This window comes from Populus nigra, chromosome 15, assembly GCF_951802175.1.
Source record: "Populus nigra chromosome 15, ddPopNigr1.1, whole genome shotgun sequence".
Classification (NCBI taxonomy): Eukaryota; Viridiplantae; Streptophyta; class Magnoliopsida; order Malpighiales; family Salicaceae; genus Populus; species Populus nigra.
This window is the reverse complement of record NC_084866.1, coordinates 185,980-210,650: the sequence shown is the minus strand read 5'-3', so window position 1 is coordinate 210,650 and position 24,671 is coordinate 185,980. Positions and strand designations below refer to the sequence as shown.

General features: G+C 34.4%; 3 protein-coding genes across 4 annotated transcripts; 1 reads left to right on the top strand and 2 right to left on the bottom strand.

The window, feature by feature from the left end:
* The first annotated feature begins 2,149 nt into the window (after nt 1-2,149).
* On the top strand, nt 2,150-13,244 carry LOC133674122 (L-arabinokinase-like). Its single transcript, XM_062095108.1, has 29 exons — nt 2,150-2,417; nt 2,634-2,741; nt 2,841-2,909; nt 3,065-3,148; nt 3,314-3,390; nt 4,082-4,148; nt 4,559-4,616; nt 4,742-4,809; nt 4,889-4,951; nt 5,136-5,189; nt 5,280-5,382; nt 5,476-5,585; nt 5,734-5,853; nt 5,941-5,997; nt 6,415-6,587; nt 6,684-6,852; nt 7,137-7,220; nt 7,732-7,857; nt 8,076-8,206; nt 8,285-8,366; nt 8,739-8,826; nt 9,621-9,664; nt 9,745-9,840; nt 9,933-10,009; nt 10,591-10,791; nt 11,404-11,569; nt 11,694-11,765; nt 12,301-12,504; nt 12,942-13,244. Exons 1-29 carry the CDS (start codon nt 2,313-2,315, stop codon nt 13,056-13,058), a joined length of 2,973 nt encoding a protein of 990 aa, XP_061951092.1. The 5' UTR covers nt 2,150-2,312; the 3' UTR covers nt 13,059-13,244.
* Nucleotides 13,245-13,596: 352 nt separating this feature from the next.
* On the bottom strand, nt 13,597-16,237 carry LOC133674123 (AIG2-like protein D). The gene is made up of 5 exons (XM_062095109.1): nt 16,043-16,237; nt 15,788-15,860; nt 15,485-15,577; nt 14,917-15,000; nt 13,597-13,914 (listed from the first exon to the last, which is right to left on the bottom strand). Exons 1-5 carry the CDS (start codon nt 16,165-16,167, stop codon nt 13,768-13,770), a joined length of 522 nt encoding a protein of 173 aa, XP_061951093.1. The 5' UTR covers nt 16,168-16,237; the 3' UTR covers nt 13,597-13,767.
* A 2,166-nt stretch (nt 16,238-18,403) lies between these two features.
* Nucleotides 18,404-21,113, bottom strand: LOC133674953 (gamma-glutamylcyclotransferase 2-1-like). Of its 2 annotated transcripts, none has more exons than XM_062096261.1 (9): nt 20,816-21,113; nt 20,259-20,380; nt 20,079-20,155; nt 19,855-19,911; nt 19,531-19,587; nt 19,374-19,414; nt 19,181-19,252; nt 18,995-19,074; nt 18,404-18,882 (listed from the first exon to the last, which is right to left on the bottom strand). In XM_062096261.1, the coding sequence occupies exons 2-9, from the start codon at nt 20,365-20,367 to the stop codon at nt 18,704-18,706; spliced, it is 672 nt and encodes a 223-aa protein (XP_061952245.1). In that variant the 5' UTR covers nt 20,368-20,380; nt 20,816-21,113; the 3' UTR covers nt 18,404-18,703. The 2 variants fall into 2 exon arrangements, with proteins under 2 accessions (XP_061952245.1, XP_061952246.1); XM_062096262.1 differs by lacking the exon at nt 20,816-21,113 and adding an exon at nt 20,488-20,792.
* Between the last annotated feature and the right edge of the window lie 3,558 nt (nt 21,114-24,671).

Below are 24,671 nucleotides of genomic sequence, written 5' to 3'. Positions count from 1 at the left end.
AAGAAAAATTAAAGTTTAAGATTGTGTTTAGAAGTATAGTTGCGGTTATTTTTTAAAATATTTTTTACTTATAAATATATTAAAATAATATTTTTTAAAAATTATTTTTAATATTAGCATCTAAAAAAACTAAAAAAATATTAATTTAAAATAAATTTAAATTTTTTAAAAATACTTTTAAAAATCAAATCACCTTCACATATTAAGTAATATGCTAGTTTTCAATCATGCTGGTTTGGAAAATATTAGGTAAAGCCTCGACACGCACTCTCCATTGTCTCCTTGTTGATAGAGAGAAACGGTTATTGTCGTTATCTATTAACAACGCGTGGGCAACGCCTCCTACTCACCGTCGACTCAGCATGACATGGATTGGGGTTAATAATGTAAAAGCACGCCATTTTTTATCGATCTCAATCGCCATTGATAGTCCTCCCAGCTGGTTTCGCTAATAAGAGAACATTAACATATTTGAAGCGTGCTAACATCCTCTGTCCACCATTCGATCATCTTACCATCAATCAATGTTGGACTCCAAAAAATCTCAACCTTCTATTTTTCTTTTCTTTTCTTATTATTTTGAATGTTTCAGCCAAAATTAAGTTTCCTTTTCTTTTAAGTTAAATCATCTTAATAATTTGTTTTACTCTCTTACTTATCATTTTACATCACCCTATTTCATTTTTTCTTTCTTTCTTTTCTGTTTATTAATAAGAATTTTGTTTGGTTTATTCTCTTACTCACCTATATATAAAAATACTTCATACACTATTTTTTTTATCAATACAAAGAATTCATGGATAGAATCATTTGCATCTTAATTAAATACGAGTTATGAAAATACATCTAATTAAAAATACATTAAATTTAAATGTATGAGCATTGATTTTTAGATATCTTTGATATTGTTATAATCAATAAAATATCATAAATGATATGCTTTCATTCATTTTAGAGATAAAACTAAATGTCATGCTTGCGCGCTGCTGCATGCTTGTGTGTTAGCGTGAACTTATAAAAAAAATAAAAAAAATATACGAAGAAAGACTGTTGTAATCTACAATGTTTTTAAGAAAAAACTACAAAAATAATTTTAGAAAAAAAACATAAAAAAACGAAAGGAAAAAAAACCATGTAGGGAAACATTGTAGCAATCTATAGTGTTTTGTGAGGAAATATACAGTTGTAATTCTCAACTAGCTTGATATTAAAAAAAATAAAATTGACAAAGATAATTTTAAAAAAATTCATAACAAAAAAAATATGTGGAGAATGATTGTAGCAATCCACAGTGTTTTAAAGAAAAAAAAATACAAAGCTAAATTCTCAAGTAGCTTAATATTAAAAAAATAAAAGCAACAAAGATGATTTTAAAAAAAATCATATAAAAACCCATGTGGGAAAACACTGTAGCAATCCACAATGTTTTGTGAGGAAAACTACAGTTGTAATTCTCAACCAACTCAATATTAAAAAAATAAAATCGACAAAGATAATTTTGGAGAAAATCATAAAAAAAACAAAATGTTTTAAAGAAAAAAACTATAAAACTAAATTCTTAACCATCTTAATATTAAAAATATAAATTCAACAAAGATAATTTTAGAAAAAAACATGTGGAAAAACATTGTAGGAAAGTAAAAACTATGTAGAGAAACACTGTAGCAATCGATAATGTTTCAAAGAAAAAAACTATAAAGCTAAATTCTCAACCAGTTTAATAGTAAAAATATAAAATTGACGAAGATAATTTAAAAAAAACATAAAAACATTAAAAAATAAAAAAAAAGAAGATAATTTTGGGGAAAAAATGAAAAAAAAATGTGAGGAATGAAAAAAAACAAAAAAAATGAAAAAAAAACATGTAAAAAAAAATACAGTACTTTTTCGACGCATTTTAAAGTATCGTTAATATGCTCTTATTTTTCACTGCTCCTTTCTTTAGTCCATCTTAATTTGTTAAATGTCCTTTTCAGTCTCTTGTTAGTACATATAAAAATAGGCCAGAAAAAAAAAATTATATGACGAAATAAATCGTCAAAAAAAAGAAAAAAGAAAGATAAGAATGCCACATCGGCCAAACATACTCTGACAGCTGTGGCTAGTCAAATCTAAACTTCTTGATCTGGAGGTAAACAACTCCAACGGTCCAAAATGCACAGTGCTCGTTTTGATTAAAATGCGAACGTTCTCTTTTGATCACTCCTGATCACACCCGCCATCAGCTTACTTTGCTGGCTTAAATTCCCGAAATCAAGGCAGCAATTTGTCTCCATCTTTATCAGTTTCTTTTGAAGTAGAAGGAGGTGAAAATGCGAATAGAGGAAAGCGATGGAGTATCGGCGTCGAGAAAGCACCTGGTGTTTGCCTATTATGTTACCGGTCATGGTTTTGGCCATGCCACTCGTGTTGTCGAGGTCTCTTTCACTGCTCTTATTTTTTCTCCATATTGCAATTCCTCGTGGTTCTCAAATTTTTTTTTTTAAAAAAGATCATCATTATTTTCGAGACAGCTTGATGTTGATGATCATAGCGTGATTGCGATGATCATGCATAGTATTTTTCTGTTTTATTTTTTATTTTTTTAGGAAATTTGGGTTTGAGCTTGAAACAGTGTGATTTTGCTGGAATAGGTTGTTAGGAACTTGATTTTGGCTGGGCATGATGTGCACGTGGTCACTGGTGCACCTGATTTTGTCTTCACCTCTGAAATTCAGTCGCCTCGTCTCTTCATTCGCAAGGTTTATTATTATTATTGTTATTGTTATTGTTATTTGGGAATGTGGAAGTAGAAAATTGATAATTCCAATTAATTTTTTTATTTGTGTTTGAATTCATAGGTATTATTGGACTGTGGAGCAGTACAGGCAGATGCATTGACCGTGGATCGCCTTGCGTCGTTGGAGAAGGTATAAAAACACTAATTATTACCCTTTTTCTTTCTTTTTTTCGCAATTATAGTTTTGGTAATTAGTGCTGGCTCATACTTCCTAAATATCAATTGAAGTGATGGAATTTTTCTTTTGCTATGCTAATTACACTTTCTTGCTTTTCTGGATGTTAGTATTCGGAGACGGCTGTGAAGCCCCGGGAATCTATTTTGGCTACTGAGATAGAGTGGCTGAACTCCATCAAAGCTGACTTAGTGGTATTGATCTTGTTTTTCTCATATTTGTTATTATAGTTGAACTCCTGCAATGGCTATTTATCTGGACTATGGTGTCAAGGGTTCACTTTAATTTAGTATTAAAAGACAAAAATGGTGAAAAATGAAGAGAATTGATGAATTGCTTTTTTGCTCATATGAAAACAGGTTTCTGATGTTGTTCCAGTTGCGTGCCGTGCTGCAGCTGATGCAGGAATTCGATCTGTCTGTGTCACCAACTTCAGGTAACTTGTTGCTAGCATTCTTGTTCATTTTACAGTTTCTAGAATTTCTTTTATCTGAGTCTAATTATCTTGGAGGGTAAATGTATTGAGTGTTATCAATAAGCACTATAGCCTTCGAGGACGAGAGATTTTAATGGATAGCTCCACAAGAATTTATGTCTTTTTGTTCTTCTTCTTTCCTTTTAAGGAAAAAAATACGAAATATTGGTTTGGTGAAAAAGCATAATTGCATGAAAAGATTTTAATTTTATCCACTGAATAAATATTCTTTATTGTAACTTACTTTTTTGTCATGTCAAAAAATTAAAACTAGATCATAAGGTTGCCTGACCTTAACTGAGATACTTGGATGTGAAATTTTGCCTGACCTTATCTAAATTTAAAGTGTGAAACAAAAAAAGTTTGCTTCTTATAGCCTATTATCTATTTTACTAAAGATGCTTCTTTCTAGATGAAGTTGCTTAGTGGAGTGGTTGATACATAGTGCTTAGGTCATGTTATAAACCCTAGACTTGGTTTGATGTTTGTGTTACCATTCCATGGTTGAAAATATGATATGATGTGCAAGGTCATTGGTATAACTTATGGAAAATTTAAAGCCCCTGCTTGAAATTTTGCTAGCCACATCATCAATCCTTGTGATTTTATGAAAACCTGTTATGATATGATCTTTGTCTTTTCACTGTTGCAGTTGGGACTTCATCTATGCAGAGTATGTCATGGCAGCTGGAAATCATCATCGTTCAATAGTTTGGCAGGTGACATATTGTTTTTATAGAATTCCTTTCCCCTCGTGTACTCATAATTGTCCAATTAGTGTTTCCATTTCCCTAGTTCTTGTGACCTTTTGCCAATGCCTTCTTTGTTTGATATGTTCTGGTCATAATTCCAATATCTTCTCCCATTATCTTTATTCTGTTGTATCCAAAATTCCAACCAAGTCAATTAATCACGCAAGGCATAGAAAATACTCAATATAGTGATTTTGCTGTCAAACCAATTGTCAATGACTCTTCATCTCAAGAATTTATATGAAATTTGAGATGGCTGTACTTTTTCTGTGTACCTGCACTGTTTTGGCATTCAGGATTTACCCTTTTGATTTGGAACTTGTTTTGGTGTGATTTTAGTAGTACTAAATTTGCTTATGCTCTTGAAATTATTACAGATAGCAGAGGATTACTCTCACTGTGAATTCCTAATCCGCCTCCCAGGATATTGCCCAAGTATGTTGGTTCTTACACAGCCTCAAGACGAATCTCCCTGTGTTTCCTTTCTCATTTCCATATCTGGTGCAGGAACATTGTTTGGTTGCTCTCAAAATATTAATTTGGTTCTCTTCTGTTTTCAGTGCCTGCTTTTCGGGATGTTATTGATGTACCTCTTGTTGTGAGGAGGTTGCACAAAACCCGCAAGGAGGTTTGGCTTCTGAACACTGTTGAAACCCTTCTTTATATCATTCAGATGTTGATCCAAGTCTTCTATTTTCTTAACATAGGCAAGGAAGGAACTTGGCATCAGTGATGATGTGAAGCTGGTAATCCTTAACTTTGGTGGACAGGTGAGGATATTAAAAGTTTTTGTAGATCTGATATGTGTGCTCAAATTTGCGTGAAGTAGATTTCTCTTTCTCCATTGAATGTCTACTGCAATGTTTGTCCCTGATATGCTTTGATGCCTTATGCATTGGTTGGAAATGTACAATAATTTCATTCTTACTACAAACTTCTTTCCCTCTTGTGCAGCCATCTGGGTGGAAGTTGAAGGAGGAGTACTTACCTTCTGGTTGGCTTTGCCTGGTACCTTTTTCAGTAACAATGTCTATGTCTTTGTAATGTATAAAAACACATTTTCATAATGGTTATTGAAGCATGTGAGTTTTGATTCAGGTTTGTGGTGCTTCTGACAGCCAGGAGCTTCCACCAAATTTCATAAAGCTTGCAAAAGATGCCTACACACCTGATCTTATTGCAGCATCAGACTGCATGCTGGGTCAGTATTGACATGATTTCATAGAGTCATTCGGTCGCTGAACTAAGTTAAATGGTTTGAAACAGAAACTTAATGGGATTTCCATTTCTTCAGGGAAAATTGGATATGGCACTGTCAGTGAAGCCCTGGCATTCAAGCTACCATTTGTCTTTGTGCGAAGAGATTATTTCAATGAAGAACCCTTTTTGAGAAATATGCTTGAGGTGCAATAATTGTTTTCAAGTGTCATCATAATCTTTTGTTTTCTTCCTTTCTTCCTCTTCATCTTATTCTTCAGTTCTCTCTGTGATCTTTTCATGTAGCTCCTTTCACATTATTTTGATACTAGTGAAATATGATGTCTTGAAACAGTATTACCAGTGTGGTGTTGAGATGATTAGGAGAGATTTACTCACTGGCCACTGGAAACCTTATCTTGAACGTGCAATTAGTTTGAAACCATGCTATGAGGGAGGCATTAATGGAGGCGAGGTACTAACTTCCTTTCCTGATTTCTGTGATTTTCTTGACATGTTGTTTCTCAACACTGATATGCTTTTGAATATTTTGAAATTGTAGGTGGCAGCTCACATTTTGCAGGAGACAGCTATTGGTAAAAACTATGCTTCAGATAAGGTAAGCAAAGTTTTGATATCTAGTTTTATGTGGGGTGTAATCAATAGTGCATGTGTTTTGCATCAACATCGTTGTGGACAAGGTTTCTGTAATGATAATGTAACTATCTTCAAAGAAAATGTACAAGACAAATGTTAAGAATAATTAATCCATGGATGTTAATCCTCGTATTCCTTCAATTTTCAACCTTTCATTCCTTTCTGCTGAGTTTTTGAGAGGTTTTGCATATGGCCGAGCTGCCTTGATTCTTTTCTCTGTGACAATTTTTGTTTTGTCAAACACCTTGTACATTGTTAAAATGGTAGAACTTTTTATGAAAAAAATTGAGTTACTAAATTCAGATTTACATTAAAATATCATTTCCTTGTCTTTGAATGGTCTAAAACAATTGTTCTGTTTTTCCTTGTGAAAGTGTAGTTCAGTGGAGCAAGAAGATTGCGAGATGCCATTGTCCTTGGTTATCAATTACAAAGGGTCCCTGGACGAGATATCAGCATCCCAGAATGGTATTCAAGTGCTGAAAATGAACTCAATAAATCTACCGGGTCTCCAACTACCCAAATAATTGAAAATGGATCCCTAACAAGCATGTGAGTTGTCTTTCTCCATTTAACTTGGCAGATTCTTAATTTTGATGAGACATTCAATTCTTTATTCTGTTGACATTTTTATGCGACTCTTTCCAGATGCACTGATGATTTTGAGATTCTACATGGAGATCTTCAAGGCCTTCCAGATACAAAGAGTTTCTTAAAGAGCTTGGCAGAGCTAGATACTGTATATGACTCTGAGAAGAACACTGAGAAGCGCCAAATGCGGGAACATAAGGCTGCTGCAGGACTCTTTAATTGGGAGGTCTGTATCGTGTCCAATAAAACACATTGATTTTAAATCGTGTAGTCTTTTAGTGTTTTCACAAACCAGAATGCTTAGCATTAATAGAAACTATGTACAAGGTTGACTCTAGGCATTGTAGTGATTTGCAGTTTCTTCTCATTCAGTTGCATTCCTGCACTATGAATCACTATCATCTTCAAAATGGATGGATTTAAATGTCATTTGGAAATTAAAGTAGGTCCTCTTTATGTGTTTGATACAAACATGGAAGGGGTTTATTTGCCTATGTTGTATTTGTACAGGAAGACATCTATGTGGCAAGAGCACCTGGGAGATTGGACGTAATGGGAGGGATTGCTGACTATTCAGGAAGTCTTGTGTTGCAGGTTAGACTTCTCTATTTTTTAGCTTTGCCATCACAGTAAAATTTTGTGCTGCCTTTGTTCCTTTTTTTTTGTATTTACTTAAACCTTACCGCTGTATTTTATCCTTTTTGATCCAAAAAGTTACTGATGCCTGGAGGCAACACCACAGTTCTCACCAAGTCTTGCTTTGGGTGCCTGAGCAATATCCATTTTGTGAAGGATTAATACACTTTATATTAATTTGGCTTCCCAAAATGCTTTGGTGCTAATCAATTTATCTATTTCTCTTTCTGTCTATCACATCTGAATCCTATTTCCTCCATATGTTGACTATTTCTTCCTTTCTCTTTGTTTTCTTTAGAAGAATCCTAATGTTGACCATGGTCCTGACAATCAAACCACTCCTATATCCTTAAGTGTATTATCATGCACCAAGTATGAATGTAGTCATAGTGAGGAAAAACTCCACTTCTTTCACATCAGATCTGTCACTATTGAGTTGATCAACCATCTTCCGTTTCTTTTGTCATAGATGCCTATTAAAGAAGCCTGTCATGTTGCTGTGCAAAGGAACCATGCGAGTAAACATAGGCTCTGGAAACATGCCCAGGCTCGGCAAAATGCAAAAGGACAGGGGCCTACACCTGTTCTTCAAATAGTAAGTATGACATTTGAATATTGAACCATTATTTCCACACACACTCATCCATCCATCATCCCCTCCAGTCACTCTCCATATACGATGTAGATTGTTGGTTTATGCTGTTAATTCAGCTGTGATGACTATGATTTGAACTCATTTTGTGCAGCTTAAAGCTTGATATGTGAGATAGATCTTTAATTGCTATTGTAAACATCTTTCTTTATCTCAATCAGGTATCCTATGGGTCAGAATTAAGCAATCGTGGTCCAACCTTTGACATGGATCTATCTGATTTTATGGATGGAGAGATGCCAATATCATATGACAAGGCAAAAACATATTTTGCCCAAGATCCATCACAAAAGTAGGTCACTGTCACTTTTGTTTCTTATTTAGATATATTGAGAACTCATTATCCTTACATTCATGGTCCCTCTTTTAGGTGGGCAGCTTATGTTGCAGGGACAATTCTTGTTTTGATGACAGAATTAGGTGTACGCTTTGAGGATAGCATTAGCATGCTGGTATGAGTTGCCTTCTTGCATTCTTTCTCCATTAGAAGATTCTATTGCTTCTTTTTTTATCTGTTGCTATATTGGCTTTCTTTGTTTTTTCCCCTTCCTCTTTCCCATTGACTTCAATATGCATGAAAATATAGACGATAAGATTGCTTTCATGTATCTTGCTGTCATATAACCATAAAACTGCTATACTATAGGTTTACAATGACCCAAAGCTTAAGGTGAACTAGGTAAACTGTGTCAAATTTCTGGTTATTGTCTGTTGCATGTGGACCTTTTTTTTCCTTTTCGTTGTAGATCATCTGTGTACCATAACCATGCACATTCTGGGCTTTGCTCATTTCAGATCTTAATTATTCCTACACGGAAATACAGGTTTCTTCAGCAGTCCCCGAGGGAAAAGGGGTATCTTCTTCTGCATCAGTGGAGGTTGCCAGCATGTCTGCTATAGCTGCTGCTCATGGTAACTGCTATTCTAATTCTCCTAAACTCATTGGCAGTTCATTTTTTCTTTTAATATATCTGTCATGTTATAATTTGGTCCTTGCGCTAGCTGCCCAATTAATTATCAAGACTAATGACCTTTATGTAAACTGTATTTTGAAATAATCAAGATGGTTCAACAACAGATCAATGGGATAGTGGATGGCTAAGTGGAAGCACATGAGTTTTAGGACAGAATACTAGGTAGGAAATAAATAAATAAATAAAAACTGTGAATTTGTAATTTTTTACCCTGAATCAATGGATACGAAGATCTTTCTCCATTGTTTGAGACTTTTTCAGGGTTTCTTGAAGATTAATTAATTTGGTTTTACTTCCAATTACCAGAATAAATGCCTTGACACTTTGGAGAACTTGCCAACGTTAAACAAAATGCTAAGCTTAAATAATGTAAAGCTTTGAATTTGTCACCATATATTTTTGTTAGGAATGTTCCTTGCAGAAGCTAATAATCTACTTTGTAAACATCTGCAGCTAATGAACTCTGTAAATATCTAACAAGGTTTAGTTCTTATTTTTCAAGCTGTAGTCTTGTTAGATTGAATCCCAGCAATTTATGAAGAATACTGCCTGCATCATACAAAAAATTCTGTTTCTTACAGTAAGCTGTTGTATAAAGCCACTATCATCTATAAAGCCACTATCATTTATTTTTTCACTGGACCATGGATACTCTTGGATATTCATGAACTGATATTCTTGATGTTGTTAAACAATTGACTTTAAAGTTCAACCTTCATGTAAATGTTGCAGGATTAAGTATCAGTCCAAGAGATATTGCTTTGCTCTGCCAAAAGGTTTGATTTTCAACAGATAGAAGAAAACTTCTTATTAGCAAAATATGTATATCAGTTCTGACATAAGAAGTGTTCAATAGGTAGAGAATCACATTGTTGGAGCTCCATGTGGTGTAATGGATCAGATGACTTCAGCATGTGGTGAAGCCAACAAACTTCTTGCAATGGTGTGCCAGGTAAGGATTATTCATGTCGCTGGCTAAACTTTTGATAAAGATGTTCCAAAGGATAAGAAACAATGCTATACCTGTGTTGATTATCAATGCAGCCTGCAGAGGTTATTGGGCTTGTAGAAATTCCTAGCCATATTCGTTTCTGGGGAATTGATTCAGGAATACGACACAGGTATCCAGCCCCCTGAATGCTTTTAATTAATTCTCCTGCCACTCATTTTACAAATTGGCATTTGCATGTAATGTTCATTCATTCTAAGCACTCTTTCATATTCTCTATTTCAGTTTTTTTCTTGATTGCTTTCACTAATTGATTGTTAAGTCTTCATGGATGTTTATCTTATTTGATTTGAGGATTTGGCATCTTTTCATTTTAGTAAAAGAAACTGTGTTGTGGCTCACTACCAACCTCTCCAATCTCTATTGGACATGGCATATTAGTTGTTTACAGATCAGGCATTATGGAACTTAATAATGGTTGTTAATTCTTGTTCTTGCCAGGCCCTTGACTTGCTCACTTTCCTGCAAGCAAGCAAATATTTATTACATGTTCAAGAAATTAATGGTCTATGAAGCTCCTTTTAATAGCTACATTCGCTTCTGGATTATTGTAGTAATTTTTTGGCATTGCTAATGGCTTAGATAATGTAGTAATTTCACCACTTTGATAACTTTTGTAGCAAACCACGCACCTTTATCTTTTGGCATTGCTTAGCTCCTATTTTAATGTAGTAAAATTTTTTTCTTCGGCAGTGTTGGTGGTGCAGATTATGGATCTGTAAGAATAGGTGCCTTCATGGGTCAAAAGATGATTAAGTCTATAGCATCATCTACTTTGTCCAGATCACTGCCCAGTGCTAATGGGTTAATCCATGACGAGTTGGAGGATCATAGTGTGGATCTAATCAAAGCTGAAGCTTCATTGGATTACTTGTGTAACTTATCACCACACAGGTAACGGTCTTTTGGGGTCCATTCCATAATTTGTGTAAGGTAGGTAGTAATCCACACAGGTAACAGTCTTTTGAGGTCCATTCCATAATTTGTGTAAGGTAGGTAGTAATCCATGTGATGTGTGGGATGCTTTGATTAATTTCTCTTATGTTGATAATGTTTTTATCCTTACATCCTGTAGTTATCTTACAGAGCCCTGTGACTGTTTTGATTAAAAAAACTCCCTCTCTTCTCTTTGTGGGATGAATTAAATACTCTTACATTGCTTAAGAAACATGGCCTCTTATTATAGTTGAAACGCACATTTTAAATAAAATAGAGGAAAAACAGTTTTTACTTGTCATAACCTCATGCTTCCACAATCGACAGGTGATTCCCCGCTTCTATAATATATTATCACAGTGTTAGATGGTTCTAACTTGATGTTCTCTTTACTTTCCATTCCAAATGCTGTATTTCTTTGTGAGTTTTACTTCTTAATGTTAGTTTTCTGTTGTCATTCTCCATTATCTTGTTTTATGATTATGGTTATGGAACATCTGAATCTTGTCCTGCAACTCTGAAGTAAATGTACGTGCATTTTTTACTTCTATGTTAAATCTGATGATACAGATATGAGGCTCTCTATGCTAAGATGCTTCCTGAATCCATCCTTGGAGAGACCTTTCTGGAGAAGTATATTGATCATAATGATGCTGTCACGATAATTGATGAGAAGCGCACATATGTTGTGAGAGCACCGGCTAATCATCCTATATATGAAAACTTCCGTGTCAAGGTCAGCAATAATTTTCATTTCATTGTTTCAAATATAGATTGAACAACTTTGGAAATTATGTTTGGTGGATACAGTTGTCCATGCTATTTCTAAAATCCTCTTTGTTCTGCGTCTTGATGTTTAGGCCTTCAAAGCATTGTTAACTTCCACCAGTTCAGATGAGCAACTTACAGCTCTTGGAGAACTATTGTATCAGGTATATTCAAATTCGTTTGACATCACTGTGATTGAGATTTTCATTGGTGGAAACTTCAGATTTGATTTGCCAGATATTCATGATCCAGCTATAGGAAATGTTACAAAGATGTTCACTGCTCTATATTTCTGCCCTGTAATCATGATAAAGTGACTGGAAAAACCATTATTAATGTGTGAAGCCAGCCATGTTTGGTTGACAGTGCCATGTCCCCTCTCCTTTAGAGGAACTATTGACTTATTGACCACAGTAAGCATTATTCTGAAAGTAGATAAACATCCTGATCGTTAACTTTTTACACCAAAGAAATCTTACTATTTTTTAACGTTAAAAGAAATAATAACAGCCTGCTCAATGAATGGAATCATGACAACACGAGAACTATGAAATAGATGAAAGTGGATTAAAAGTATTGTTAATGTGCTATGTTATTTTACAGTGTCATTATAGCTACAGTGCTTCATGACAACCCGAGAACTATCAAATAGACAAAAGTGGATTAAAAGTATTGTTAATGTGCTATGTTATTTTGCAGTGTCACTATAGCTACAGTGCTTGCGGGCTTGGTTCTGATGGGACAGATAGGCTTGTGCGGTTGGTACAGGAAATGCAACATGGCAAACCATCAAAATCTGAAGATGGGACTTTATATGGAGCAAAAATAACTGGTGGGGGTTCTGGTGGAACAGTTTGTGTAATCGGTAGGAACTGTCTTAGAAGCAGCCAACAAATTCTGGAGGTAATTCTAGACCAGCATGATCATAGAAAAATGTTAATTTTTCTCCTTTATGCATTTGTTCCTTTTATCATCGTGCACATGTTCTTGTTGTTCTTCGAGGTGGCCAATTACAAATAGAATAATCTTGAATTTGATATTTGCCGAGATACTTTCCTTTCCCTTTCCATACATGCCCTGTTTATTTCATGCTCTTGCACTTGATGATAGGCCTAGGACACCGAATTAACTAGAGCTTATATTTTTGCTTTCTATTGTCATTGCTCATATTTAACAAGTAATTACAATTGCAAGCCATTGTAGATTGATGAGTGTATTTCCTGTTGCTTATCGCTGCTAATCATTTAGAAGGGCAAAAAAAAGTAGTATTTTTCTTGTTCCTTTATAATTGCTATTGGATTTAACTTGTTAATGAGCAATCTGTCATTTTGAATTTCCAGATTCAGCACAGATACAAAGGCGGAACTGGCTATTTGCCATTTATTTTCGAGGGTTCGTCGCCTGGGTCAGGAAAATTCGGATACTTGAGAATTCACCGGCCGGTGTCCAGAACTTAGTCAATTGTCTCTCATTGTGGTTAGTGGTTACTATATTAAGAGACAGAACATTTCTGTATTAGTAAACTGTAGCCACAATCCAGCTGCATAAATTATTATCATTATTCCAGGAATTTGTATTTCGGATGTTAATTTATAAAATCCAACTGCTTCCTCCGAATAATAGAGCATGTTTCAGACCAAAAATTGTCACTGATTCACCAGTGTGCATTAGAATCTGATGGGATATCCCTTTATGAAGTTGATGTGAAGGACTCGGTACAGTAGTTTGGATCGCCTCTGTGCCATCTGTTTTTTACCGCCGCAATTTATCAATACGGAAACGAATCGTTTAATGACCCAAGACATACAGTTTTATTGCCTGACGCCCACCAGTTACTTTTTACCTCAGAATTATTCTATGTTGATTTATTTACTGGGAATTTAAACTTGATAGTTAAATTTGTCAACTTAGGAAAACGAAAGGGGTTTTCTAAAATGACTAGATACTTGTTCCAATCAGAAAAGGAATAAGGTGATAGCCTTTGAAGCCTACAGATTTACATCAAATGATTCTTTTGGTTATATATTGTCCAGCAATGGCTCCCAACATCCATTATAATGCACGTCTGGGATTATAAATCCCCACTCGCCTTTTATGAACAATTTACCATAAAATCATAGTACTACGCCTATGCCATTAATAATTGTTCAGAAAGAATGTCTGCTTTCAGGGGGCGAGGGGACTGTCGCTGCCATCCTGCTGATAGTAGGATTCGTAAGTGGCTATTCTTGTCTTCGACTCGGGCAGCTCCAGATCTTTCCTAAATTCAGCAGACATCTTGGCGAAATCCGACATCTGAGTCCTCTTCCATTCCTTTCGACAAATACAGTGAAAACAAATAAGCAAGAAACAGAGTTGAGGAAAATGATGGGATGAAGGCATCGGAAGTAAAACAGCAAATGCAAATGGTGGGGCTAAAAGGCGGGATTGACTGGAGCATTAAGAACATATCCAACAGATTTACAGCAAAATCCTAGATGCTCTTTTAAAATAGAAACATAGAAAAGAAGAAACCTGGGCGTGGGCTTGGTTACATGTTGGGCTCACTTCAGCTGAGACAGCACAGTGGCTTCCCACATAACCTAGCTGGCAGCGATGGCAAACCTATAGCTAACCCTGACCAGCTAATACTGTTGTTGGCCAGGCATGAAGCAATATAACCTTGATGATTCTGTGGTTGAGACGGGTCTCATACTTTCAATTATGAATTATAGGATTTATTATTAATGCTCCTCCAAAACCAGAACAACAAAGACTAAGAACAGGTAAGATGACAGGATTTATCATTTCAAGACTACTAGATTTCCAGAGCCTGATTCTCACAGATTTAGAGAGAAAGTACATTGAAATGAAGCACAGCAAAACCTTGGTTGGAGGCTTGAAAGTTCAATGGCTGTGTAAATTCAAGACAAGTGGGCAAAAAGTAAACATAGCTATCATGTAAGGAAAAGAAAAGACATGCAGTATATGAGAAATGTGTGGAATCTATTCCATTTTGACTTTGCAAACAAGGTTATTGACCTTGGCACTGACCAATTAATTAACTGATTTAATTACATGGTGAAACAAGAGGAAACTAGCTGAATCAATCAAGATTTCAACCATAAAAAAAGGGGTACGAATAGAGCCAAGCACAATTGCCTTGACCTTCTGATTTTTGAAGTTTGCTGAAAGCAAAAATGGGACTCTTGGTTCACAATTCATATTCTAACATTCCTCCGTTCTCGAACATCTTTTGCCCGAAACTACATTAAAGCATACAGTAGCAACCTATGCAAAGGAGATTTTCAAGAAAATAAAATATAGCATGTTTACCTCAAAATCCCACTCCCCGTACAAGTTGGGATCATTCTTGTCTGACCAAACATAAGCAAATGCTTGTGACTTGTTAGATGAATCCTGCAAAATATCATCACCGTCTATTACTTTCAGCAACAATATAGCACAACTCCATGAGAGCCACATGGGACGATCTTTCTCATCTGTTTGGAGACCTTCCCCTTGAAATGGACCATGCATTTTCAAGAGTATCTGGCTTTTCATTTGAATTTTAGCCCATGCATTCGTTTAAGATGCAGACTCAAAACCACAATACTTCTTTTGCATCCACCCATGAGACACTATTCAAATTCGAAACGTCCAAAGAAAAGTATGACAAAACTAAAAGAGCGACATGCCACTTAACCAATCGATCATGAATTAGAAAAAAAAAAGATAGTTGATGATCAACAATGTTCTTGACAGTCAATTCCTATCCTGCGGAGAAGGAATTGGCAGCTTACCTTCTTAGCAACAACAAGGGCATGCAATCAATGAAGCATGAACATCCCATTTAAATTCGTGACAAGAAAACATTGAAGATTGTTGAACCGAACTCACTTACCATCAAAGAAACATCAACAGTGACTCTTTCATATTCAACATCCTCAAATTCATCTAAAATATACAATTCCAGATCAGTGATGCCCTGGAGAACCTGCACTAACAAAAACTCATGCATTAGATGCAGCCTAAGACACAAGAATCAAAATCACTAAAAAAACACGTTCATTAAATTTAATATTTTTTTAAAAAAAACCAAATGGCAGCAACCAAAACTTGAGATTATACATAAGAAAGATTTCTGCTTAGATCAAGAAGTGAAAAAATTAGGACTTGAACATAAAAGTGAACCGATGAAACAGACCTTTCCAGTAACTTCCTTGTTCTCCACAGGTAGAATTGCAGGGTAGACACGCCCTTTTATGCTAAACCTGTGACTACAAAACAACAAAAACAAAAGGTAAGCAAAAATAAATTGTGGGTTATGATCAGTGATGATTGAGCATTAAAAAAACTGGAAAAAAGAAGAAATCGATACAATGAGAGGAAGAGTTAATATTGAAATGAAATCACAGGCCAATCTTAATTTAACGAAAGAGAGAGAGAAAAAAATACAGACTGGCCGTTGAGGATGGCTGGAGAAGATTGAGGGATGCGGCTCAAGAGGGCACGAACAACGTCATCAGCAAGAAGGCTTCCATACACGAACACGTTGTGGACCTGATTGCCTCCTACCATTGCCATTGCCGTTGTTGGCTTGTTGCTGACCAAATATCACCCTCTCTTTCTCTGAACAAGACAGGACAAAATGGTCTACTTATTGCCACCTAGGACAACTCATTTGTAATGTGAGATGTTCATTCTAGTCCTCAAATTAAAAACAAAAAAACAAAATGAAATGTTATCCAGTCAATTGCACACAGTCCATATACTTCACTGGTTCGATTGATTGAGGCCCTCTCGGGTGTTTTCATGTGTTTGATAGTTTTCGTAAGATTGGGATTTGTTTGAGTGAATTTTTTAGCCTAAATGGAGTATCTTTCTCTGTTGCGTCAAGATATATATAGAATTCCATCACTGGCAACATAACTTCATATGCTCATTGGATAAACACAGATGCATTTAACTCTTCATGCCACAGTGGTAGAGGGTCAACGGGGTAACAGTTTCTTATCGCTCCCTCAGAGTTAATCCTTGAAAACAATGAATAAAAAGAGCAATAGGATTGAGTTTGAGCAACTCTGTGTGCAATGCAATGAAGAAAAAATCTGCTAGAAATAACAAGTCATCAAGTCTCACAATGACAGCGCAAATAACAGCCCCATTTGAACCATATCGTGAACGGGAGGAAACTGCCTTTACCACCAATTGCTGCAAGAAAGTGCCAAAGAGCCGTTGTTACTCACAGCTCAAGCACAAATTCGCATGGAAGGAATGTGCGCTCTCTGTTTTGGTGCCCGCAGGTTGCTTGGCTATTGTAGATACCCCATTTTGTCAAATTAATTTGAAATCATATTTCTTGACAATTTTTTTGTAGATACATACCCCTTCAACACTTCAAAACCTTTTTCTTCAGCTCCCCTATGTATCCTATCAGGTTGTTTATGGCAGCTATAAAGCAAAAGGTTTGTAGGGGGTTTGAAAGCGTGGTAATATTGTTTTTTAAGATGATTTTGGTTTGAAAAATATATTAAAATAATATATTTTTTATTTTTAAAAAAATTAATTTTTACATTAACATATTAAAATAATACAAAAATATTAAAAAAAAATGATATCCATGTTTGGTCTATTTGACTAAGTTTCCGAGTCGATTCAAATCAAAATCTTTCCGATATGGAAGGAAACAAAATCTTTCTAAAAGCTATAAGCTATTAAGGGTCTGTTCATTATTAAAATCAATTATTTTCTTTTTCCTTTTTCATTTTCAATAAAAAAATTGAAAAACATATTCATTTATTAAAAATAAATATGAGTTTTTTCAACAAAAAAAATTCATCAAAATTAAAAGTTCTTTTCATAAAAAAATCATATTTTATAAGTCATCTAAATACTTTATTTCATTTAAACCAAGAAAATATTGCTAACTAAGAAAATATTTGTAGTTAAATTTATGATATTATTGAAACATGAAAATGTGAAAAAAATAATTTTAATCTTTTGCTTGCATTTACAAAATTATATTGTATGCTGTCTTTTTTTCTCATCTCAAAAACTTGTAAAGAATAAATGTGAATGTGGATAACCTCTAACATGTGTGGTTTTTCAAGCTTAATAGAAATTTGAAAAATTGAAAAACTAATCTTTTAGTTTCTAGATGGAGAAATGTTATATTAAAAAAAAGTTTACCTTTTTTTTTCTGATTTGAGTTCTTTTTTTTTTTTGTAATCTGATTATTACTTTGTTCAGAATTTAAGTACTGCTTTGTTTTTGCAGCAATAAATAAATGGATGGGTATTTTGAAGGCCTGGCGAGTTAAATGATTTCCTTTTTTTCTTCAAAGGCACTTCATTTTTTTTTTCTTTCCTCGTACAGATGACTCGCTTGTTCAGCGCTCCTAACCATTATCATGACTAGCAATAGTTTCGGCTGTGAATCTCACGCAAGTTAGGTTATGGTTGGGAGCTGTAGGAAGTGCTGACCATACGCTCAGTTATCCCCAAGGTTCAACAGTAGCAGTCTATGTACTTCGAATTTGTCATGCTGTTGGAAAACAAAGAAAAAACTTGGAAATTTTTGGCACTATTACAAGATCAACAGAATTCTACAACCAATATTCAAAGCTTCGACTGCTTTTCTAGTCTCCTGAATCGTCAACGTTATTGACCTGTGACCAATGACCAATTTGATGGCCTCCTTGTTTCATCTCCCGGGAAATTTCCAGCAAGAAAGCAAGCTAGGCATCTCAAAACATTCTACCCTTGATTCGATCAAAATCAAACATTCAAGACATGCTTCTGAAGATAAATTGGCACTCGCATGAAAGAATGGAATTGAATTATTCCTTGTTATTTTCATTGGAAATAAAAGGTTGAATAAAAGAAGTTGTTCCATCTACTTTCTGTCATTTGGCCAATAAGAACAAGCAAACATCTTTTGCCGTTTGGAACTTAATCTAATTGAAGGTTAGAGATGTGGCACTGTCAAGAGACTAGATAGACTGCTACAGACTCTACTATAAAAAACAGCTCTTCCTCTGGTGTGGAAAGGTCAACGGAAGATTCAGAAAGGTTGGGCTAACGAAGCTTGGTTTAATCTCTAATGTATAGGTCTTCGACTTTCAAGAGTCCATTACGACGGCTTCTTGGAGTGGACGAAGTTGATGGACTGGCATATGGGATATGAGCGCTTTCGGGGATGTCCCAGTTATCTTCTTCTCAGTGGGAATACCATTCCCTGTAATTCCAAGAACCTTCCTCACTTCTTTTGCTAGTTCTATCACCATCTCGTCCTCATGACCTGTGTACACATTTCAGTGCTCGATCATTAGCAAGAGCAATTCAAAATGGATATAAATAGTATGGTATATTCACGAGGAACGATCACTGTACAAAAAGAAATTAAATCTTACCAATAGCAAACATGGCTTTTTCTAGCAGGAAGAGATAGTCTCTGTTGTTCCCACATGGTCCATGAGCAGTTGCAATTTGCCTGAAATGGTGAGAAAGAATCTATAAGGTAATTGTTTATGGGCTGCACTTCATTCAAGCAGAAACAATAATGGTTATAAAGGGTTAGATTATGTCTTCTAACGTACCTAGCCATTTCCTCCAGCGGGGCAGGCCCTAGGTAGTACTTGTTTGACACCTTGTCTGGAGTCGATGTGAAACTGCACATGTGAACACATTCCTTTAAGAAAATCATGCCCAAAAGGAGGATGAATGTCATAAACATCGTCTCTTTTAACTAAAATAAATGCGAATTCATAGATGTCAAAGTGGTTAACTTACACTATAACTCCAGTTAAAGCAGGTTGTGAGGGTTCCCCTTCCTATATTGAGGAAAAGCACAAATGGATCAAAAATATGAGGACAATGAGCATAAAGACAGACCTAGAAATCTTTTGGCAAATTCAGACACTTCAACAAAAACAAACCATTATCTTACCTTATAAAAGTCTACGAGGGTCTTTTTATCATATTCGCATTCTCTCCTCTCCAAATACTACAAAAAAATTAAAATCAATGCATATCAATACATGTAAGAAATGACAATTCAGTAACTGCTTTCAAAAGAAGGGGAAAAGATTTCCCACTATAATAATATATGAATATGGCTGAATTATGTAAAAAGGCGTATTAATTGCAAATTAATTTCTTTTGTAATGCCACTCCATCTTAGATCATACCCCCTACATATCTCCCATCAAATCAGTACATAAGTCAGCTCTGCTCAGCAATGTTAAGCTAGAAATACTGCAACAGGACATACCTCCATAGCTAATCTTTCCCTTTCAGGACCTCCCCGTACACAATAGGCAGCTCCCCACTACAAGAATTGAAAAGAGAGGAATAAGAAACAAAACAAGGAAGAACGCAAGCCTATTGAAAGTGAGAAAGAGCAACAGTACAAATATTTAAATGAAAAGGAGGCCGACCACCGCCACCAACAAAACCAGGTCAAAGGCATAAAAGTTGCTAAAGAGTTGAACTTACGCAAATTGCTCCTTCAACATTTTCCAGCGTGCAAGTTCTTGCAGGACTCTCAGGTGTACCTCTGTGATCAATGCACGCTGACATCCAGAACATGAGATTTGTTAACAACAGCTTAACTAATTAGAGACCATGAATATTACTGTAATTGATAAAATGAATTCAAATTAACAAGTAACATACCAAGATCAAAGACACGCCTGTAGTCCTTGATAAATCCAATCACTTTCTCATCATATTCAAAGCCTGGGTTCCACACCAATGAACCATAGCCAAAAATCCAGAAAACCATTTTCGCTTATCTCCTGAGAAAGGTCACCATTCACATAATTAAAAACAAACTACAAGGCTAATCCCAAATCATAACATTATAATTCCCGGAAAAAAAAAAAAGAGGTTCAGGAATCAATACAAATAACGGTAGTTCTGATCGGCTATATTCTCCAAATTCAAAGAATTACTGCAAAAACACAAACCCCAGTTCCTATCCTACGGGATTGCATCTAAAATGTCGATCAGAAACATTTCCCTTGGTAAAAGATTCTCAGTTTTGGCCACACCACATAAGACTGAAGCAAGAATTACATTACATAATATAATCAATGTTCGAAAAGTAAAACGACAATAAACAACCGACACTGTTTCATGGACAGAAAATGGAGAGACAAAATAAAAAGAAAATGAAATCTTAAAGAAAAAAAGACGAGATCGAAAAGGAAAGACAAAAGGATGGTGATTACAAGGAGTGAAGCAAGAAGGAGACAATGTTGTGCGATCCAAGAGGGCAAAATGTGAGATTTATGATGATGGTGGCTGAAGGGCAATGGCCAGTCAGCTGGTTGGCGGGATAACAGAGAGGAAACAAAGAGGGGAGAGAGAGATGAAATCGGGGCTTAAAGGATCCTCTCTCTATCTCTCTCGCCTTGGTTTCTTCTGGTTTTTGAGGATGAAGCGATTGTTAGAGGGGCGAAGATAGAGCCTATTTATCGAGGAAGGAAAGGAGGGATGAGATTGAGAGGCCTCTTCAAGTTGTTGTGCGGCCAACTCGACCCAACCCCTCGACCACAATTCCATGCCTATGCCACCTATGTGTATTATGTATGTATGTATGTATGTATGTATCTCTCTTGCATGCATTTTTTTTCAAAAAAAAATCAATTTAATTTTCTAAATAAAAAACACTAACCAAAGTAATTTGAGGAAAAACATAACCAATTACTATGGATTTTCATGCTAGCTTTTATATAAGTAATGTCCGTGACCTAGTTCTTATACATTGAGATTAAGTCTATCTCTTTGATTTAATCAAAAGAAAGAGATTATATAATAAGATTAACTTAATTTCTTGAGTGATAATAACTAATAAATTGTATTTTTCAGCCAATCTTTACACACATAGATTAAGCCTACCTTTTGTAGCTTAGTGAACAAAAGGATATTTTGTATTTGTTTGATAATGCGATGTAAGATGTTTTTTTAAAGTATTTTTTAATTGAAAATATATTTATATATATTTTTATTATTGTTTTTTATATTAATACATCAAAACTATCGAAAATCACCTAAAAACATTAATTTAATGTTTTTTTAGATAAAAAAATAATTTTAAAAGCAAAAATACCACGATAACAAACCAACACTATCCATATACTATATTAGTACTTGGAATTATTAATATATTGATTGTATAATGATATTATTAATATATCCATGCATAAACTAACAAGATGACAAACCTTTCCTTTTTTTATCTTGAATTGCCAATGAGGTTTCAGCACCTCAAGTTTAAGATAAGAAGAACAAGTTCATGGTGGCCCTCTGCGAATATCCCATTAATTTCTCCATTGATCTTCTTGTTTTCTTTTCAATTTATTTTTTTATTTTTTATCTCAATGTATTATTATTATTATTATTATTAAGTGTCTTTGTAGAAGGTAAAAATGAGCAAGAAAATCTATGTATATTTAATAAAAAGATATTGCCTTGTAATATATATATATATATTTGTTTTTTTTCTCCAAATAAAAGTGTTAAATATTATTTAACAAAAACTATAGAATAATGCAACCAGCGATCATCATGCATGGCTTAATTAGCATGAAAGCATCCTGATAATGGGAACCAGTAAGTGTACTGGTGGAAGGCAGGGCAGATGCAATGAACGTGGACAGCATTTTAGATGGATGGGGTGTTTCTTCCGTTTTCCATTGAAAGCTTCAAAAACAAGTTGCTGCTGCAACAACGCGTGTTCTGCTCTTTTTCCAAGTCAAAGTCAAAACCCACGACGAGAAGCTACCACCGTCGAATGACGGTCATTCCTAAGGTTCAATGAACCTGGACGTGCTCTCCCTCTTTTTTGCGTTGTTTTTTAGCTTCTTAACCGTGTGTTTGGGATTATGGGTTATTACCTCTCACGTCCATTTATTAGTGGAATTAATTAAAATTAATTAGTTGTTTGGGACTATTTCTCTGTACTCTTAATATATTAATATTAAAAATAAAAAATATATTTTTAATTAAAAACCATCTTTTACCACAACATCAACTTATCCAAAAATCTCATGTTGGGGGGGAGGGGAGGGAGGGAGGGGCGAGGGAGGGAGCAGCAATAGCGTCATGATCAGAATTAAGATGGCCACAAAACGGACAAGATTTCACAATATCTGTAATGAAATGTAATTTAATAATTAAGATTTGTAGTTTAATGGCCCCACATAGCTAGCATGCATCTCTATATATTTCATGCGTTAATTCCTCGTCCTATCACTAAAAGTAATTACTACACTCCGGTTAAGTGTTTTTTATATATATTGATTTTCATGTAAAATTAAAATATTGAATTGAATTGATGATTTTTTTTAAAAAAAAAGTGTTTTAAAAAATGTTTTCAATCATCTTACCAAACACATAGTAAATATTGTATTAGTACTACAACATAAGCACAATTATTTTTAGCTATTTTTATTTAAAAATAATGCTTGTTTAATAGATTTTTTGTTTTGAAAACAATGTAGGTTTTGATGTCCAGTTGTTTTTAGCTATTTTTATCTTAAAACAATATTTGGTTAATGATAATAATTTAAAATTTAGAATATTTACAATTTTAAATCTGGACATACTAAGAATTTGAGCTCGAGCTCCACATTCAAGCAAAACAAGACATTAAACACGTTTAGCATTAGGCTCGAGGCATGATACCCGAGCTCATATGCTGATCATGGGACTATAAATTGAGCCTAACATCATGCATGGTTTGAATCCAAACCATGTTCTTAAAATCCATCTGGAATCTAAGTTATCTAGAACTTGAGTTGTTTGTTGAAATGATTTTGAATCAATTAATTTATATATATATATATATATATATATATATATATATATATATATATATATATATATATATGAAAACAAAGTAGGTGTAATTTAAAATAAAGCAGACACCTTTGCTTTAAACAAAAACATAATTGATTATAATGAGATTATTTTTTATTATTAAAATGACTTCTTTCTCCACTGATTTTTAAAATTACATACACATCAAATACCTTAGATTTTTATTGATTTTACTAATAACTTTTTCTTATTATTAAAATAATATGTGTGTCTTCTGTGTGTTATTATCACCTTAGTTTAACTTTTTTTAAAAAAGAAAGTTGAAAAAATAAACTCAAGAGCTATATATTCTAGTAAAGGATATACATGCATACACATGGACGACTCATGTAACATATAATATTAACGAGATATAAATCATTCGACATGACTGAAATATATTTATTAAATTATTTTAGATATGCGACAATCCGTTTTGATCATTTTATATATTAAGAACACGGCAATATAATTTAATATGAAATTACTTGATTGTTTCAAATATTACAAAACAATAAGTTGTCATTATCAAACATTATCTTCACCCCTTCGTACAGGCTTAACATAACTATCACAGTACATCAACATGTAATTAATAACACCAAATTGACCCTAGTTTTTGTGCAAATCTAGAAGAAGTCGACTTTTGACGGGATCTATTTCTTGAAATTTAGATTTTGCAATGCACGTTCTTGTGAAGATATTTGGTGTGGTGCCCTTGTCGCTTGGGTTGCCTGCAAGGGTGTTAATGATTCAGTATCCTTGCGAGCTAGATAGCAATGGAAGGTTCACTTCCCTGCCTTATAGCAGTACTATGGGTCTAATTTAACTAGTTAGGTTACCAGTTTAAATATCATAAGCTTTTAAATAACTGAAAATTTATATGATCGTTAACTTCAGGATCTCAGGAGATTAGTCGAGTTGTGCATAAACTAACCCAGACACTCACACGATTAACAAAAAAAAAAAGGAAAGGAAATGAAATTAAGCCACACTTGATTCCGTTAACTAATCATAGATCAATGTATTTTTATTTTGTGCTTGGATTTTTATTTAAAAAAATCAAAAACATGGTGATAACTTAATATAGTAGAGCTTAACTAAATACCGAACTCAAGTATATATGAGTCTGATATACAATCACATCCGGTATCCTTAGGCCCGGACAAGTATTGAAACTATACACACAAGCATATATGGCTCAGGCAAATTTCTAGATTCAAT